We start from the raw sequence: 17,446 nt of genomic DNA, 5'->3' as shown, positions 1-17,446 counted from the left end.
TTCTAGCTTTCTTGACAGGTTTTTCCGTACTCTTACAACTGGCGCACATGACTGTTCACAAACTTTCCGACCATGAAAGGCACGGGGAGCCTGAACATTCTGAAAGGTCTAACGGGCACAGAGCCCTTTAAGGGGTGGAAAATCATGAGAATAGTACGTTTCACTGTTGAGCCAATGCTTGCTGCCCAGTTCCCATACCCCTTATCCACTGTGCACCTGGAGTGCATTAGTTAACAAGTTGGAATGTAACAAAAACAAGCAGTAGCCTTGGAATTAACCACATCAGACCTTTGAGCTAGTAAGTTCTTTCTTTGTTGTGACCCAGTGCACCTCTGCTCCGTGAGAATGTGACTCTGTTCAGTACTTTCTGAGGCTGACACGGGTTAGAAATATAAAGAAAAAAACACTTCAAGGGAAACAAGGTTCCTGGTTGATCAACCTTTAGCAAAAAAGGGTCATAAAATGTCAGCAGGCCTCCAGGCCAGAAGATAATGTACATAACATAAGACCCTTGTTTATGGAAAGGCATACAGAAAAAACCCTGGTTTCGATAAGGGCAGAACTGCTGGAGTGTTGGGCTGACTCTCCATGACCCTGCATCTTTCATTCCCCTTTATGTACAAGTCAGGGTGTAAAAGCTCCTTTTGAAAATAAAGTTACGGGCCTTGCTCACCGAAGCTTGGTCTCCCTATCTCTCTCCCTCTCTTTCTCCCTCTCACCAATGCCATCCATCCTGAGGGTACCCCTGGATCCTGCTGTGGCTGCCCCGTCGGGCGAGGGGCCCAGGGGAGCTCTGCGCAGGCACTGGCGGAGCAGGGAGCCTGCCGGACACCCAGGTGCCACCCTCCAGCCCTGGCTCGGACACCCCGTGGCCCCCGGCCCCTGTCTGAGGAGGCCTGGGCACTGCGGGCCGCACCCCGCCCCCAGCACGGACCTTGCTGCTCAGGGCCTCGATCCTGTCTTGGTCCAGCCGGTGCTGCCGGCCACAGGCCTCGGCTGTCACGGCCACCCGCTCCACCTCCCGGTTCAGCACACAGACGATGTTCTCGAAGGTGGCTGTCTTCCGCTCCAGGGCCTCGCACCTCTGCAGCAGCTCCGCCACCGCGGAGGGTGTGCTGGCCTCCCGGGCGCCCTCGGCCTGGCCGTCCCCCGGGGGCCGCGAAGTCCCCAGCAGGGCGCCCAGCAGCAGGGCCAGGTGCTCCCGCAGCCGCTCCGCCTCGTGCTCCTGCCGCTGCTCGCTCTCCACCTGCCGGGATGGCAGTGTCAGCCCCACCAGGCCCTGGGCCGCAGACCTCGGCAGGTGCCGGCGCCCGAGTGCGGGGCGGCAGGAGGGCAAGTCCCGACACTGAGCTGCCAGCGCGGCGCCACCCAGCCCGTCCTCGGGACACAGACCTGCGCCTGAGGTGCCGGAGGAGCCATCAAAGACGCTGCCACACGGCGGGGGGTGGGGGTACTGTTCACCTTCAGGTAGCCACCCCCGCACAGATCTGACTTTGCAGCCACGGCCCTTGCAAAGCTCCACAGCGAGTGTGGAGGGTCAGAAGGGCTAAGAAAGTCTAAAGCACAGATAAAGGGATGAAGCTGCATGGGAGGCCTTGCGCTCGGGAACCTGGGGCGCCTGACGTGGAGGCTGTGCCGAGGCCGCCCGCTGCTAGAGCCACGAGATCAACAGGACGGGACCCTCCATAGGCCAAGAAGAGGCCCTTCACGCCCTGGGCCCCTCCGCTGACCGCTAACAGCCCTCGGGCCCACATGGGAAATACCCAGCACTGCACTGCCCAGAAGCAGGAGGGCACACACAGACCCAGGGGACGGAGAGGGCGCCACCCCCATTCAACCTCAGAGAAACAAGGCCGGTGCTCAGGCCCGGTGCCGCCAGCAGGCCGCCCCCGCTGAGCGCAGAGGGCTGGGCTGCCCATCTCTCGGGGCCAGGCCTGCACGTGCCCAGCCCTCAGGGACACGGAACCGGTGAGAGAGGAGGGCCAGGACCACACGCACAGGGAGGTGCCCAGGCCCAAGGGAGCCGCAGAGCAGCTGGCAGGAGCAGCCACAGAGAGGAGGCGGGTTCAAGGTCCAGAGCAAGTCGGGGCGCTGGAGGACAGGGGGGCCAATGGCTGGAGCGAGACCTCACAGCGGACCACGCAGGCCATAGAAGCGAGGCGGGGAGGGCTAGGGGCCGCCTGGGAAGAACGGACGCTCATCCGGAGATTGGACATGACGATAGACAGGAGCAGGTCCAGGGTGACCACAGGGCTTTTGCCCAGAATAGCCAGGTGAAGCGAGGTGAGCGGATGGGCAGGAGGCGTGGCCAGACCTCGGGGGGCGCAACATGCTGGGTATCCTTTCCACTGGGTGGCCAAGGCTGGGCACTGGGGTCACTGGGAGGACAATGGACAGAGCCAGGACACGCGCAGGCTGAGCTGGAGCAAGAGTAGAGGTGTGTCCAGAAGGGCCTCTGCTGGGGAACGAGGAGCTGCGCCACCTGCGGACCTGGACTCACCATCTCGGGGCAGCCGACGGCGTGGAATCGGCACGGGGCTCGGCACCTGCCACAGGCCCGGACGTGGTCCTGAAACTGACGGGCCCGGGGTCAACACCGCTCCGCCTCTGCTCCGGCCGCTCACCCCTGCGGCCCCGACCAGGTCAGAGTCCGAGCAAAGGTCCCTGGACCCACCCCACCGGCTTCTGGACACTCAGGCCAGACAAGGCCCAGCAAGGTGCTCCCAAAGCTGCAGTGCACACTCGTGCACACACACGCTCACGTGCAAACTCGGCCATGTGTGTGCTTGAAGCCAGCACAGGCTGAGGACATCTCAGATCATCCACGGAGCCTCTATTCCCCAAGCAGGCCTCCAAGTCCCAGAAAGCGGCCCCGCCATCTCCCTACTACAGCCTATTTATGGCCCCGGGGCTCTAAGGCTGGCGGTGAGTTAGCCAGCGGGGGTCACTTACTCGTGTCTGACCCTTTGCGACCCCACGGACTGTAGCCTGCCAGGCTCCCCTGTCCATGAGATTCTCCAGGCAAGAATACTGGAGTGGGGTGCCATGCCTTCCTCCAGGGATCAAACTACACCCCAATATAAAAAAAGGGGGGGGATGCTGGTGAAACTCAAGGCAGAAAAGCTTTTGGCCACGTTCACAACCCGAGCATCGCCACCTGAAACCAGCCAGGACGCAGTTCTCACCCCTTGGGCGGCCAGGCCTGTGGGACCAAGGCTGGCAGGGAGGGTCAGGACGGGCCCCCTCCCGGCCTGGGAGGGACTCGAGCCCTCATGTGCCCAGAAAGCACCCACCGCCCAGTCCTCGCCCTGGAGCACCATGACGGCTCAACACAGCTACAAACAAGTTCTCTCCCCAGAGCGACCCCGGACGCTCAGAGGAAAAGACGGATTCCGTCAGATGCGCCACAGCTGCCTCCCCGAAAACAGGCAGCACGGCTCTCGTCCTCCCCGAGCAGAGGGCTGGAGACACAGCCGGCCACACAGGTCAGCTCCCCGCACAGCCAGCAGGGGAGACCGCGCGCTGCGCGAGCAGACGAGAACCGCTGCCCGCCCCGCCCCACCCCGCCCGCAGACAGAGCCCCTGCGGGCCCAGGGCGCAGACGCCGGGCAGTGCCGTGGGGGGTGGGGGGCGGGAGAGACATGGAGCCCACCCTCGGGCCCAGAGCGCCCACCTTCTCACGGGCGATCTTCTTCTTGCCGCAGCCGTCACACGTCAGGGGGAACTTGGGGCAGATCTGGTGGTGTGCCTGCAAGGGGTGCGGCGGCCATCAGAGCCTCAGCCCGGCGTGCGGGGGGCGTCCGCAGGCTCAGGGCCGGGCTCGTCTGGCCGCCGGGAGGCCGAGGGCGGGAGGCGCGGCCCTGCGTGCTGCCTGGCGCGCTCACCTTCACGTCGGCCGGGCAGCAGGGCGCCCTGCAGTGCCGGCAGCTGAGGCTCCGCTCCGGGCACTGGTGCTCCAGGTGGCGCTCCTTCTCGCCCAGGCGCACGAGGCCTTTACACGCCGGGCACTCGGTCAGCATGAACGGGCAGTGTCCTTCATGGCAGCTCTGGCAATAAAGGGAGCGGGTGTTGGCAGGGCAGTGGCAGGATTCTGGCCGCGTCTAGGCCATGGGACCCCCGTGCTCACTCCAGCGCCCCTGCTCCAGGGCAGAGATCAGGACCCGGGTCCAGCTGGCGGAGCCCCACCTTCTGGACACAGAGGGGACGGTGAGGGGGCCACAGAGGCAGAGAGACAGGCTCCTAGAGGACGAAAGGCAGGGGAGAGCCGCCGTGGCCCAGGCGACAGCCAGACCGAGGCCCTTCCCTCGCCCTCCTGGAGCCGAGGCCATGGGTGATGCGGCCAGGGACGCGGGGTCCCAGCCTGGGGCTCCGAACGATCAGCCAGGCCCAGGCTGTCCCAGGAGAGGCGACGACGCGGGTGGCTGGGCTGCGGTCGTGAGAGCCAGGCCTGCCGGGCACTGGGGTGGCCACGAGGTGAGCGAGGAGGCGGAGGCGGCTGGAGCGGTGAGAAAGGGTGGGCCGGGAAATGGGCGGGGTGGCGGGCGCAGGGGACAGGCGGGGACCGGGAGAGCCGTCAGGAAACCTGGCCGGAAGGGGCACAGGAGGCGGCAGTGAGCACAAAACGGGACATGATGCTTTGTGTGCGGCTGTTTTATAAAAACTGCAGTCAAATCCACATCACGTGAACATCACCACTCGTAGGAGCACAGCTGGGCGCCAAGCACAGCACCCCGCGGGGCCAGAGCCTCCGTGGAGATGCAGGCCAGGCCCCCGCCAAGTGGGGGCTGCTCAGGGCTGCAGGGCCGGGTGCCCCAAAGGTCAGCCACAGTGACCCCGGAGGAGGAGGAGCCTGCCTCGGGCCGTCTCCACATGCCCACAGTCCGGGGCGGTGTGCACACACGGCCTCCACCTCGCACGGCAGGCTGGGCTGCGGGGAAAGCAGAACCCCAGGAGCACCCCAGAGACTCAGAACGGGAGGAGACCCTCCAGGCAGCCGGGGAGCCCCCAGGACCGCAGCTCCATGCTGCCCCAGGGGTACACATCAGATGGGATGCAGCCCCCAGGCAGCCCCACATGGCCGGGGGGCATCAGGGACGGTGCTGCGGAGGCCGGGTCCCAGGACACAGACGGGCCGTGCGGCGGGCGGGCAGGGCGATACCGGGTGCAGGGAGCAGAGTGGAGGGACCCCTGCCCCAGGGGCTGCCGCTCCGTGGAGAGCGCCTCAAAGACTGCCCTGCAGGTATGCCTGGGGGGCATGCCCCTGAACCCCCCAGAGGGCTCTGGTCTGACTGCACTGGGCGCGGGACAAACCACCACACGGAGGCCGAGGGGAGCCCGAGACGCCCATGGCTCCTGAAGCACAAACAAGGGGCACCTGGGTTTGATCAAAGCAAAGGAAATGCTGGAGGCTGGGCACAGGGCAGCTTAACCAAGCCTGGAGAGGAAGGCCTGCCCTGGTCGAGCCCGGCCCCACTCCACGGCGGCCGTCCCCAGGCTCAGAGTCCCGGCCCAGAGCAGGGGCTGGGCCAGCTCCGTCAGCTCCCACTCCTCTCGGACGGCACGGAGAAATCAACACACATGCCGTCAGCCAAAGTTCAAACCAAATGCTCAGGCGTTTCAACTTTGGACGCCCAGGCAGGGCCCAGCAGCCCCGCTCTGCGCCCCTTTCAGCTGCGACGGCCCTATAGCCTGGCCCCGCCAGGTCCACCGGGACCCTCCTCTGAAGCCCGGGGTCCTTTCTCCCTGCTGTTCCCTCCGCTGTTCCCTGCCTCTCCCTTCCAGGGAGCCGCCCCCACCTGCATTTGGCAGGCGCTCCACCACCTTCTGACTGAACTGGAACATTATCTCACTGGGTTCTTAGAAAACGCTAGACATCACTGCAAGGGAAAAGCTTATTCAAAGGCTACACAGGATTTTCCCCGTCTTTCCAGACTCTCCGGAGCTCAGCTGCAGCCCCAGCATTTCCCAGCACGGCCCCAGTTCTGAGCAACCCAGAGGGCAGATGTCTTGGTGCAGGGCTGAGGGCAGGACCACCATGCAGCAAGGTGGCTGCCCGCACACCGAGGCGGGCCTCCCCCTCTGTGGCCTCCCCCTCTGTGGCCTCCCCCTCTGTGGCCTCCCCCTCTGTGGCCTCTCAAGCCAGTGACAGGCTAAGCCTGTACCAAAGGCTGCAGTCAGAGACCAGGCAGGCCCGCCTCCCATATGACCACCCCCTCAGGGACTTTCCTGAGCTCCCAGGCCCAGCCAGGGACTTTCCAGCCTGCATGCCTGCAGAGCTGGCGGGCCCACGGCTGGCTGTGGTCCCAGGCTCTCAGCCAGAGGCCCTCGAAGCTGCCCCCGCACTGCCAGCCGGACGCAGAAGAAACCCCCGAGGACTAGGGAGCTGGGGTTACTCCACCTGTCCCCAGGGACCTTTGGTCCCCTCAAAAAGCATCACAACGTCCCCCACCCTCCCAGGGAGACCCTGCCCCACAGCCTCCTCTCTGGACAGCCCCAGGCAGCAACAGTGCAGGCCCGTCCACAGATGGGACCCGGCGTGGACAAGCTGTTCTGGCAAAAGACAGACCCCGAGAGCCTGAAGCCCACAACGTTGAGTCGGGCAGGAGAACAGGGAACACCGCTGGACAGGGCCCAGGGCCAGGGGCAGGAAGAGAGGAGCTGCGGGGACCCAGGGTCCCAACTCTAGAGCCCACGGCCCCCCACCTCAGGCAGAAACTCAGGACAGCCCACACTTGCCCCCTGGCTGGGAGGCTGCTCTGTGGTCTGGGCAGCCCTGGGCAGAGAACAGGTGCCCTGCAGACAGCCTTGCAGCCTCACCAGGGGGCTGTGCAGGCACCAAGGCCTCCTCCGAGGCCCAGCCTGGGGCCCCCCCACCGCACCCCCCACACACGAGCCCCGGCCCCTCAGGCTGGGCCCAGCCACTCTGCCCTGTTGCGCTCCCCTTCCCCAGATCCCGCGTCACAGACCCCATGGCTGAGACTGGCCTCGGCGTGACAGCCCAAGGCCCCTCCCCCTGCAGCCTGGGGTGGGCTCCCCTGTTCTCAAGACTAGGCCTAGCCCAGGGTATGACCCGCCATGGCATGGGCACCCCGTCCTCCTCGGGAAGCACCCAGCCACCGGGCAGTGCTTTGGGCACGGCTCGTGCGGGCACCCTGCAGAGGAGAGCATCCAGCGGCACTTGAGCCCCAGGAAGAGCACCGGCCCAGCTCCCCAGGAGGCGGCAGGGTGGCAGGCCCAGCTGCCAGAGGGCGGCTGGCACACAGTGCCCCAACCTGCCAGACGGGCCCACAAGAGACACACCCGGGCACTGCCCTTGTCGCTGGCGCCTTGTCAAGACGCCTTCCTGTGACCCCAGGACTGACAAGCGGGCCACTCCTGCATCCTCCAGCGTGAACACACTCAGCGAGGAGACAACACAACCCCAGCAGCGAGAAAGCTGACTTCTTGCTCGCGTGGCGCTCAGGCCGGACCCGTGCCCTGCACACGCTGCTGCTCCCCATCCCTCAGCCACCCCAGGAGCGTGCACAGATGGCGAGCTCCCCAGCCCCAGGCGCGCGGCTCTGTGCAGCAACCCCAGCGGCGGCTGCTCTCCTCCGTGGATGCCCCTACCTCGTAGTCTTTCAGGGTCCCCTTCCAGGAGCAGCCCTCGCTGGGGCAGACGGCCGGCAGGCTCTCCACCTCCCTGCGGGCAGCATTGTCCGGGAACGCCTGGGGAGACAGCGGCCCTCGGGTGAACCCCCTGCTGCCCTCCCCAGGCCCGGGCCGAGGCTTGGGAAAGGCCGCCTCTCCCGTGCAGCGGCTGCCCCCAGGCCCCATCTCGTGGCGCAGCCGGTGCAGCACCGACGGCTCACTCACCGAGCTGCTCTCCAGGATTGAAACGCCCTCCTCGTAAATGCCCTCGTGCACACAGGCAGCACAGCTCTGGGGCCCGGAGCTGGAGGGGGGAGCGGCCCTGTGAGCCCGCTGTGGAGGCGGGCAGCCCCCGAACCCACCCCATGGCCCTGGCGCTCTCATGGCCACCAAGTGGGGTGGCCAGCAGGCACAAGGCAGTGTGTGCCAGCGCACCCCACAGACGGCCGTGGGGACCGGGGACACTGTCCTGAGGACCGGCCCCCGCCCCACCTCCCAGCCCCTCGGGGACGCGGGCACCCGGCGCAAAGGGGCTGTGAGCCTGCGGCTCCGTCAGACTGTGCAGTTCCCACTGAAGACAGGAGGAGCGGGAAGACTGGGGACGACCGCCTCAGCCCCACCTCAGGATGCTGCTCAGGCAGAAGGAGCAGTAGCGATGCCCACACTGAGCCTGGAAGGGCCTGCGCAGCACGTTCCTGCAGGCCGAGCACAGGTACTTGTCCTCCAGCGTCGTCCCCAGGAGGGTCTTGGAGAAGCCGGGCTGCAGCAGGTCCAGGGAGCCGGGAGGGGTCGCGCTGGCTGCAGCCATGGGCGCCGCAGCCCCACCAAGCCCACGCCCTAAGGGAGAGCACAGCACGTCAGGGTGAGTCCGAGGACACGCGGCCACCAGGGGCCGAGGCTGAGGCAGCGGGCACCCCCTGCCACGGGGTGGCCCCTCTCCCAGGCCAGCCAGCCCAGCCCGTGTCCAACTGAGACCGCAGCCCTCAACCCTGGGCCTGGCATCTCGAGGCGGCGACCGTGAAGAGTGCTCGGGAAACACCAGACGGTTCTCACAGACCCTCCTGCAGGAGGTCCCCCAGGCAGCCCAGGAGCCGGCCACGCGGACCCCAGCCTCAAGACAGCCGGTCTCCCCGCGGTGGCTTTCCACCCAAACGTGGCTGGCTGACCACACCTCCTGTGGCAGATTGAGCCCATTCCATTAATCCATGGACTTTTATTCCTGTTGGACGCTAAAGAACCACAAAAACAGTCTCTCTTTTGAGCAATAAAGAGGGAAAATGCCCCAACACATTGCAGGCCTCGACCTCCCCTCAGCAGTCACAGCGCCCTGGCCCAGAGCGAGGGCGCCCTGGGAGGTCTCAGTGCTTAAAGCCTTAAATACTTTGTTCCAGTCACATCTATAAATGCACTTTAACCCTTAATCGTAAGGGAGTGAAGAACGAAATGGCAACCCACTCCAGTGTCTTGCCTGGAAAAGTCCACAGCGTGGCCTGGCGGGCCGCAGTCCGTGGGTCACCTGACTGAACACGCGTGGGGGGGGTGGACACGGGCAGGAAGCCACAAACTGGTAGAGCTGAAAAGGAAAAGGACTGTAACGGGGGCACCACAGGCACTCCACCCGAACCGCGGCTGCCACAGCCGCCCACCCGGACACCTGCGGCCGCTTCGGCCCCCCGGGCTGCACTGCACCTCCCGCGTGGGCAGGCGGGTGGCCGGCCGCCTTTGTACTCAGGGTGACAGATGTGAGGGGTCAAGTGTCAGGAACCTCCAACCAGGAACCAAACCCCTCCTGGGCCTTCCAAGCTTCCAGTTTATTTTCCAAACCCTCACTTCTCTCGAGCAAGGTCGTAAAAAACAAGGAGTGCTCCGTGTGCCCAGCTCTGGCCTTGCACTTAACTCACACCCCACAATATGCTCCAAATGGAAGGCACTAGCTTCACACAACAAAGTGACATTCTGTTAGACGGAATTTCTACTAGACAAAAAAATTACTTATAGAATAACTCGTTACAGCGAGCTGGAGGACAGGCAAAGCTAACAGGAGACGAAGGAGCTGGGAGGTGGCTGCCCTGGGGCAATTCTGAGGCAGCAGGCGCTGGGGCTTCTCCCTGCTGGCAGCACCCAGACCCCCAGTGCTTCCTGCGCGATGGGGCTGGATCTTCCCTTCACCACCACTCCCATCTCCTGGAGGGTGAGGGAAACTAGAGAAGGTTTACTGACGATTTATCAAGCGTGCCTTCACAGTGGAGCCCTCTAGAAAACTCTAAACCGGGGGGTTTGGGGAGCTTCTAGTTGGACACGCGAAGTGCACCGAGGGGGTCTGGCCACCCTCCCCACCCCCGTACCTGGCCCTGGGTGTCTCTCCCAGTGGGCCAACACTTGAGATTCTCCGAGTTTTCGGAGCTCTGCTAGCACAATCACTGACCCCAGGGAGGGGTCATGAAAAATCTCAGTTCACAGTCTGTGGATCTGAAGTGTGGGAGGCCTCGCCCACCTACTGCCATCGGAGGCGGGGTGGGGGCAGCCGTGTGGGGCCAAGCCCTGAACATGAGGGGCCTGTGCTGACTCCAGGCGGCCAGGACACCGGTCGGCGTCCATCAAGAAACGGAGGGCTTCCCTGGTGGCTCAATGGCAAAGAACCGGCCTGTCAGTGCAGGAGACACGGATTCAATCCCTGGTCCGCGAAGATCCCAGCATGCCGTGGGGCAGCAAAGCCTGAGCCACGGCCACTGAGCTTGTGCGCCTGGAGCCCAGGAGCCACGAGAGCGGTGCCCGCCTCCGCAGCCGGAGAAGAGCCCCTCAGCAACAAAGACCCAGCAGAGCCAGGGAGACATAAATCAATAAAAAAAAGGAAGGGATGGAGAATTGCTTGGTGTGGAAAAACCACGCTTTTGGACTCAGAAACCTTGTGAGTGCTGGAACAGAGTTTTCCATGTAGGAGGGTCAGTGCTACAGGAGGGGAGGACTTCCAGAAGGCGAGCATGGCTGTGTGCGTGGACACAGGTGTGTCTGGCTGTACACTCAGGACTTGTACACTTTGCTGTATAAGTATTTCATTTTGAAAATAAGAGACGGAGCTTGTATTTCCAGAGAATCCAAAAAAGATGGTGAAATCCCTAATTATGGTACACTCGTGCACATTTACCCAGAACAACCCTGCTTCATAACGTTGACGATGGCAGGGCAGCCTTAGAAATGGGTTTTAGCACAAAAGAAGCCCCCAGGTGGGCTGCAGCCCCTAGGAGGGCGGGGGCACCCGGCACCTACTGCTTCTGGCCATTTCCTGCACTGCAGGCCTCCTTCGCAAGCCCAGGTCCCACCTGCGTGCGGAGCGGGAGGACCAGTGGAAAGGGCCGTCCCTGCGGGAGATTGCACAGACCCCGGAGACTGAGCCCGAGGCCCCCTGGGCAGCTGGGCCCCACCGTCCTCGCCCGCTGCACGGGTGTCAGTGAGTTATCTCAAAAGGGTGAGCTGTTGCCCAAACCAACATCACATCAAGAGTTGAACAGGCGGCTGCTGGGGGGCCACCTGTCGCCAGCAGACACACGGGTTCGACTCAAAAGCCTCCCTCTGGGATGCCCCAGTGAGGCACTGAACTCCCCCCAAATCCATGCTCCCACCGACAGCCGCCCCTGCTGCTTGCAACGCTTGGGCTTCCACCCCCGGGTCTAAGCTGCCTGCACAGCAAACCTCCCGAGGCCACAGTCAAGGACCAACATCCGCACATGGTGTGCGTGTGGCCCCCAGGACCTGAGCCCCAAGTGAGCAGTACCGTTCACACAGCAGCCGCCTTCCTTCAAGCGCAACGGGATGCCAAGTGATCGGGGACCCACTCAGCACCCAGCGACTGTGGGCACAAGAGCTCAGGAGCAAGCGCTATGCCCGCCCTTCCAGCGCCCGCTTGCAGCTACTCGTGCTGATACGCACCCAGAATCTTATTAAAAACCGGGGCCGTCGACAGGGAGACGCTAACGACGGTGCAGCAACTCTGGCCCTTTGGGGCCTCAGCCTCCCCTCCAGCGGGTCAGGGAACCCACTGCCTCTGCTGCTGCCCACATCCAGAAGCGGGATTCCCTGGTGTCCAGTGGTTAGGGGTCCACCTGCCAGGGCAGGGGACACGGTTCAGCTGAGCCCGGGTCTAGCAGAGGAGCCACCGCAGCCAGAAGCCCACACACCGGAGGCCACAGCTCGAGCGCCCCTGCTGGCCCACACCCTGGGCCAGCCCACACACACACCGGAGCCCACAGCTCCAGCGCCCCTGCTGGCCGCACCCAGAGAAAGCCCACTTGCAGAAGTGAAGACCCAGCAACCCCTCCCCCCGAAAAAAGCCAGCATCCAGAACCTGACCACACTGCTACTGCTAGGCCAGGCCACCGTCCACCGCAATGTGACTTACTGCAGGGCCTCCCCAGGCCCTTAAACACATGACGGGGACCCGGCTCCTCCCTCAGATCCCCAGGCTGCCCAAGCAGGCTCTCAGAGTCCCAGAGAGCCCTCACCTGCTCTCCTCGGCGAAGGGGCCTCGAGGGCCTGGAGGCAGGGAGGAGGGGCCCGGGCACGTGCAGGGGGTTATGACTGCCCTCCCTGCTCCCCAGGCTCCCGCTGGCCACCGACTCCCACGCCTGGGTCCGGCCCTTCCTCTCTGCTGCCCCCTCAGCACACACTAGCCCAGCCATGCCCTACCCCGTTCCAAAGCAGGGCACCCCAATCCTGGAACTCGCACCGCATCACCCCTGCTACTCACCTCCTACCACCGCTGCTGTGTATCCACCGCCCTAACCCACAGTCTGTCCACAAGAACACCTGCCCCGAACGCCTCTCCACCACCTGCGGGCCTGCCCTGCTGCTCGGAGCCAGGGGAGGGCTTCCGCGGAGTCTGCCTTGATCCCTCCCCCGAGACACAGCCCCTCCGCGGAACAGAGACACGCCCTCCCCCTGGACAAAAGGAGACCTTTAGGGAGCGGTCCTCACCCGTCTCCAGGAAGGAGCAGTCCTAGCACCCCTCGAGGACGGGGCATCGAGCCCAAGTCTGGACTCGAGGACAGACGGAATGTGTGCACCCCATTCCTGGCGTGATCCGTGGAGCCTGCAGGTCATTTTTTTTCTGGGTTTTCTTCTCTTGATCTTCCTCCCTTTGCCTGCATGTGTGCCCTCCTGCCATGGAAACCCACCTGCCAGGCTGTGCCCAGTCCACACTGGTGCGCTGACCGTGCTGACAGGTAGGCTGGCCTTTCCCACTGCTGAGAGGGGCCCACACCTGACTCAAGTCAAAAGGTCCATTCTTCCCCAAAAACCTCCCCCTGCACCTAGGGATGGCTGAAACTTCTCCGCTCCAGCCCCAGGTCACAATCGCTGTTGAAACAGCCTATTCCTTCAGTTCCCCAGAGTGACCGAGTCCGTGAAGCTCACACGCGACCTTCACCTCTTCCTGCCGTGAGCCACGTGGGGCGCTGGGCACACTGAGTGGCACCACCACCGGTGCAGCTGACAGGCCGGGGCCACAGGGCACAACGCAGCCTGGGACAGTAGAGGTCTGGGGCGCAGGGGGATGCCCGAAGGGCCCGCGTAGCAGCCTGGGTGTCTCAGGATGTGCCCACGCAGCTGTCCCCCGCCACAGGACCGGAGCGCACAGAAGCTCCGCTCCCAGCGCCGGCCTTTGCGGGCTGCAGCCTCAGGGGGGCGGGGCTTCGGTCCCCGGAGGGCGGGCTGAGCGGGGAGCTGGGCCAGGCTCGGGGGCGGGAATCGGAGAGTCAGACGCCCCAACCTGTGAAGAGGCTCCTGCCGCTCAGCAAAGGCGTCACACAAGCACTTCTTAGAGGAGTTTGTTTGAAATTCAACAATAAGGAGTTTTACGGTATGCAAACTACACCGCAATAAAGCCGTTAAAAAATACAGAAACAACTCAAGCCACACTTTTGGGCCGGCTGGGACCTCCACCTAAAGCCAGTGACGGAGCTGCTGAAGGCTGTCGCCGGCCCCACCGCCGGGGACACGTGGCCCCTGAGTCACGCAGGGCCAGGCGCGAGGCCCGGCACGCCCCCTGCCCTGCCAGACTCGGGATCTGCCGAGAGGCGGCCGTCCCGGGCGCAGCCGTCCCCGGCTCTCGCTGTCCCCACCGCCGGGTCCACCGGGGGCCCGCTCGGCGTCCACTGAACCTGGGGCCCCGCACACGCGGCAGAGCAGCGTCCCCGGGCTCCGCCCGCCCCGGCAGCTGCCTCCGCTCTGGACCCCCGCACCCGCCCCGGGGCCCGGGTCACCGTCGGGCAAGGCCAAAGCGCAGCGGGGCCGGCGCAGGCGGAGGGGCCCGCGGCGGCGCCCGAGGCCGGGGAGCCCGTCCGCACCCCAGGCGGGGCAGGAAGGGGTGGGGGCCGCGGCCGAAGCTGGCGGGCGGCTCGGGGCGCGGGGGCCCCACCGGAGCCGGGCCCGCCCCCGCGGACGCCCCGCCGTTCGCGAACCTTCCTGCGTGGGGCCCGCTCCGACTTTCGGTTTCCGGCCCCGAGAAATCCCCTCAGGCGCGCGCGCTGCGGCGTCCGCGCCTCCCGCCGGGCCTCCCGGGTCCGCGCGCGCCGCTACCCCGAGTCCCCGCCCCTAGACCTCGACCCCCGACCCCACCGCGACCCCGGCCCGGACGTCAGGACTCACCAACGGTCGCCTCGCGCCCGGAACTGCCTGCCAGCCGGCCGCCGCGGCTGCCGCCGACCCGCCCCCGAGCCCGCCTGACGGACTGCTGTGGGGGCCTACCAGAGGCGCCCAGGAAGCCATAGCGAGCACCGATTGGCTATGTTTCTCCCCGCCCCCTAATTAGGGCCCGCCCGCCTGACGGACTGACACCAAAGCCTACCAAGGGCCTGCAGAGAGCCACGGGGGGCCCGATTGGCCGGCCCTGTCCCCGCCCCTCCCGCCTCCTGACGGACTGACACTGGAGCCTACCAGAAGCGCGCAGGGAGCCTCAGCGGGCGCCGATTGGGCGGGGCTGCGGCGCCTTGGGTACTTAAGTCTCCCGTGGGCTCTCTCCGACTCCGCGCCTCCTTGTGCCGGTGGTACCTGTTCACACACGGAGGGTCGACTCCAGGCCCAGGGTGCCGGCGCAGAGCTGGGCCCGAGAGAGGGTTACATTCATGAGAAAAAGTACAAACGGACCCCGCCTATCTAAAGGGCGCTTGTGCTGAGTCGCTCAGTCGTGTCCGACTCTGCGACCCCATGGAGTGAAGCCCACCAGGCTCCCCTGTCCCTGGATTCTCCAGGCAAGAATGTTGGAGTGGGTTGCCATGCCCTCCTCCTCCTTCCGGTCTAAAGGGTAGGAAGACCTAAAGGGAGGTCTCCTTTCCGAGTAGTGAAATGTTCTTTATCTAGTAGCGGCGACCGTTGCCAGACCTTGCAAAAGTACAGATGACGCTGAAAGGTAAGCTTGAAAGTGGTGAATTTTATACTATGTGAATTTTACCACCAAACAAAAGCAAATATACATACCATTGGCATGCAAACACACAAGTGGAGACATTCCGAAAGGAGGCTGCAGTCTTGACCAGAACAAAAGGACCGCGCCGGGAGGGGCAGGGCACTGCCTCTGAGTGTGGGACCCCAGGACCAGCGTTTCTTATCTGCTGAAGGAGGGTGGGGACGATTCGGATTCTCTCCCGTGGGACACATCTTTCTAAATACCTGAGAACAGTCTCCTCTGACACCAGCACGGGGGAGAGGCATGGCTCTCCTCATTTTGCAGGAAGGGACAGGCAAGGTTGCTTTGGCAGGTCGCACAGAACGCTGGGCACCCCTGCTCCAGGGGAGCTTCGGAAGCCAAGCAAAGTGCTCAAGGACAGAGTGAAGGAAGCCACGTGATGTAAACGATCCCGTCGGCATCCAGAAGTACTCTCATCACACTGCATAAATCGTGACTGGGAGTCGGAATTCCCCAGTCCCAAACACCACAGCCCTGCACGCAGCAGCGGGCCACCCTGCGTCCAGCACCAGTTCTGTGAACCTCGAGGCTGAGTGTGCCATTTCCCTGGTAGCTCAGACTCAGTAAAGAATCTGCCCACAATGCGGGGGACCTGGGTTCAATCCCTGGGTCGAGAAGGTCCCCTGGAAGAGGGCATAACAACCCACGCCAGTTTTCTTGCCTGGAGAACCCCACGGACAGAGGAGCCTGGCGGTCTACAGTCCTGGGGTTGCAGAGAGTCGGACGGCACTGAGCAACTAACACTTGCCTCAAGCATCCCTGCCCCCCGCCCCCCACCCTGTCCCCTCTTATGGGTTCCATGAGCCTTTCTCTCAAGGCTCATAACTCATGGAGCTCTCAGGGGTAAGGAGGTCTCTTCTCCTAGGGTCTGGGGGGCCGAGGTTGTCACGTGAACCCATGGGCAGCGAAGGGAGGAGGCTCCCCACGGCAGCACCCCTCTTTCTTCAGGGTAAAATCTGGAAGTCGTTCACCTGCCTCTGCAGTAAGTCCCCAGGGAGGCTCAGATCTCACTCACCCCTCCAGCACTGGGCCAGCACAAAGGCACTGGGCCCAGGGCCCCATCAGCCCACCCTGCCTCCCGAGGAGGTTTCCTGGGCAAAAGTCCTGCTTCCCCAGAAGGCGGCTGCCTGCAGCCCTTGGCACTGACAGGGCTGAGCTAATCTTGAAGGTCCTGGAGAGGCTTCCAGCATGAGAATGCTTTCATATCTTCCAGACTGCCAGTTCAGAGGGTCTCGCTGCATACACTGATCAATACATAGAGTGCGTGCGTGTGTGCGTGTGTGGTTCTGGCAGCAGGCCCTGGAGAGGCCTGGGAGACGGAGCCTTGGCAGGGAGGGGCTGCTGACGGAGAAGTGGCCGGCCCACAGCCACCACCAGCTCAGAAGGTGACACCTCAGTCCTGGCAGGCTGGGAAGGGATGACTCACTCCGGTCGTCGGGCAGCACGGGGGATTCCCATGCAGGTTCCTTCCTGCCAAAAAGAAAGCAAAAGTCAGTCTCCGAGGCAGCCATCCGGGAGGTGACTGGGACAGCCCCAGCGGACCCTGCCGGGGCGTGCGTCATCTGCCTACTCCCTGAGGGCTGGGGCCTGGGGCCTCTATCCCCCACCTCGGTGCCCCCAGAGAGGTGTGGGCCCGGCTACAGACTCCTGGCTTTTCTCAGCTCTCCTAAGCAGGCAGGTCAGGCCCCATCTGCCGTTCACTGGGCCTGCAGACCCCAGGGGACGCGACCTCCGCCTCCTACTCTGCCTGAGGCCCCCTCCCCGGCCCCTGGTGCCTGCTCAGCCGCCTGGGGTCTCCTCTCCCAGGCCCTCATCGGTGCCCCAGGACACTTCCTAATGCCCAGGGCACCTCCACTCCTCACTGGCCTCACAGCTGGTCCCCTTGGACATCTTACCTCCTGTCCTTTACGCCCAGGCTTCTGGGAGAACAGCACTCAGCCCTGAGGCAGGAGGGTCAACGTGGGCCCCCACTTGGGACCCTGGATGTGGGCTGCCCCCTTGCGCCTGAAGCTGTCCCCAAGCAGAGGCTGGAGCTGGTAGAGCCAGCCTCCTGACACAACCCACTCCCTGTCCTGAGAGCTCGGCCCTGAAGGTCACCCTGGGGCTGCAGCTTCTGAAAGGAGCCAGCTTCACCCTCACTGTGTAGTCACCTGATGGAGGGGGTTCCAGAAAGGCCAGCCTCCAGTCCTGCCTAGAATTCCCCTGCCCCAGCGCCAGCCACAAGGGGCTCCCCCGCTCCCCTGCCTGGAAGCACACTGCCCACGCTGTCCCTCCTCCAAAAAAGGAGAAAGAAGGGGGTGGTGAGGTCCGGCAGCTGACTTCACAGCTGCCAGTCACTCCCACCCATGCCCAGGTGCA

General features: G+C 64.3%; 1 protein-coding gene and 1 long non-coding RNA gene across 3 annotated transcripts; both read right to left on the bottom strand.

Moving 5' to 3' along the window:
• Positions 1–1,638: 1,638 nt before the first annotated feature.
• On the bottom strand, positions 1,639–14,327 carry TRAF2 (TNF receptor associated factor 2). Of its 2 annotated transcripts, XM_040225614.1 has the most exons (8): positions 14,272–14,327; positions 8,250–8,466; positions 7,855–7,933; positions 7,609–7,707; positions 3,885–4,046; positions 3,674–3,748; positions 2,501–2,575; positions 1,639–2,180 (listed from the first exon to the last, which is right to left on the bottom strand). In XM_040225614.1, the coding sequence occupies exons 2-8, from the start codon at positions 8,435–8,437 to the stop codon at positions 2,067–2,069; spliced, it is 792 nt and encodes a 263-aa protein (XP_040081548.1). In that variant the 5' UTR covers positions 8,438–8,466; positions 14,272–14,327; the 3' UTR covers positions 1,639–2,066. The 2 variants fall into 2 exon arrangements, with proteins under 2 accessions (XP_040081548.1, XP_040081550.1); XM_040225616.1 differs by lacking the exon at positions 1,639–2,180 and having other exon boundaries at positions 2,541–2,626.
• Positions 14,328–15,936: 1,609 nt separating this feature from the next.
• On the bottom strand, positions 15,937–17,167 carry LOC120852225. Its single transcript, XR_005718513.1, has 2 exons — positions 16,984–17,167; positions 15,937–16,558 (listed from the first exon to the last, which is right to left on the bottom strand). It is a non-coding gene; the product is annotated as an uncharacterized LOC120852225 (long non-coding RNA).
• Between the last annotated feature and the right edge of the window lie 279 nt (positions 17,168–17,446).

Source organism: Oryx dammah, unplaced genomic scaffold (genome assembly GCF_014754425.2).
Source record: "Oryx dammah isolate SB20612 unplaced genomic scaffold, SCBI_Odam_1.1 HiC_scaffold_25, whole genome shotgun sequence".
Classification (NCBI taxonomy): Eukaryota; Metazoa; Chordata; class Mammalia; order Artiodactyla; family Bovidae; genus Oryx; species Oryx dammah.
The sequence above is the reverse complement of the archived record's forward strand: the minus strand, read 5'-3'. Positions and strand labels throughout refer to the sequence as shown.

Bases quoted from the DNA above. Each gene is read 5' to 3' on its own strand.
- TRAF2 (XM_040225614.1), bottom strand. From the start codon at position 8,437: ATGGCTGCAGCCAGCGCGACCCCTCCCGGCTCCCTGGACCTGCTGCAG. The intron at 4,047-7,608 runs GTAGGGGCATCC...CTTTATTGCCAG, and splicing joins GGACCCTGAAAGACTACGAG to AGCTGCCATGAAGGACACTG. The intron at 2,181-2,500 runs GTGAGTCCAGGT...CGTTCTTCCCAG, and splicing joins CCGTCGGCTGCCCCGAGATG to GCGGCCCCTAGCCCTCCCCG.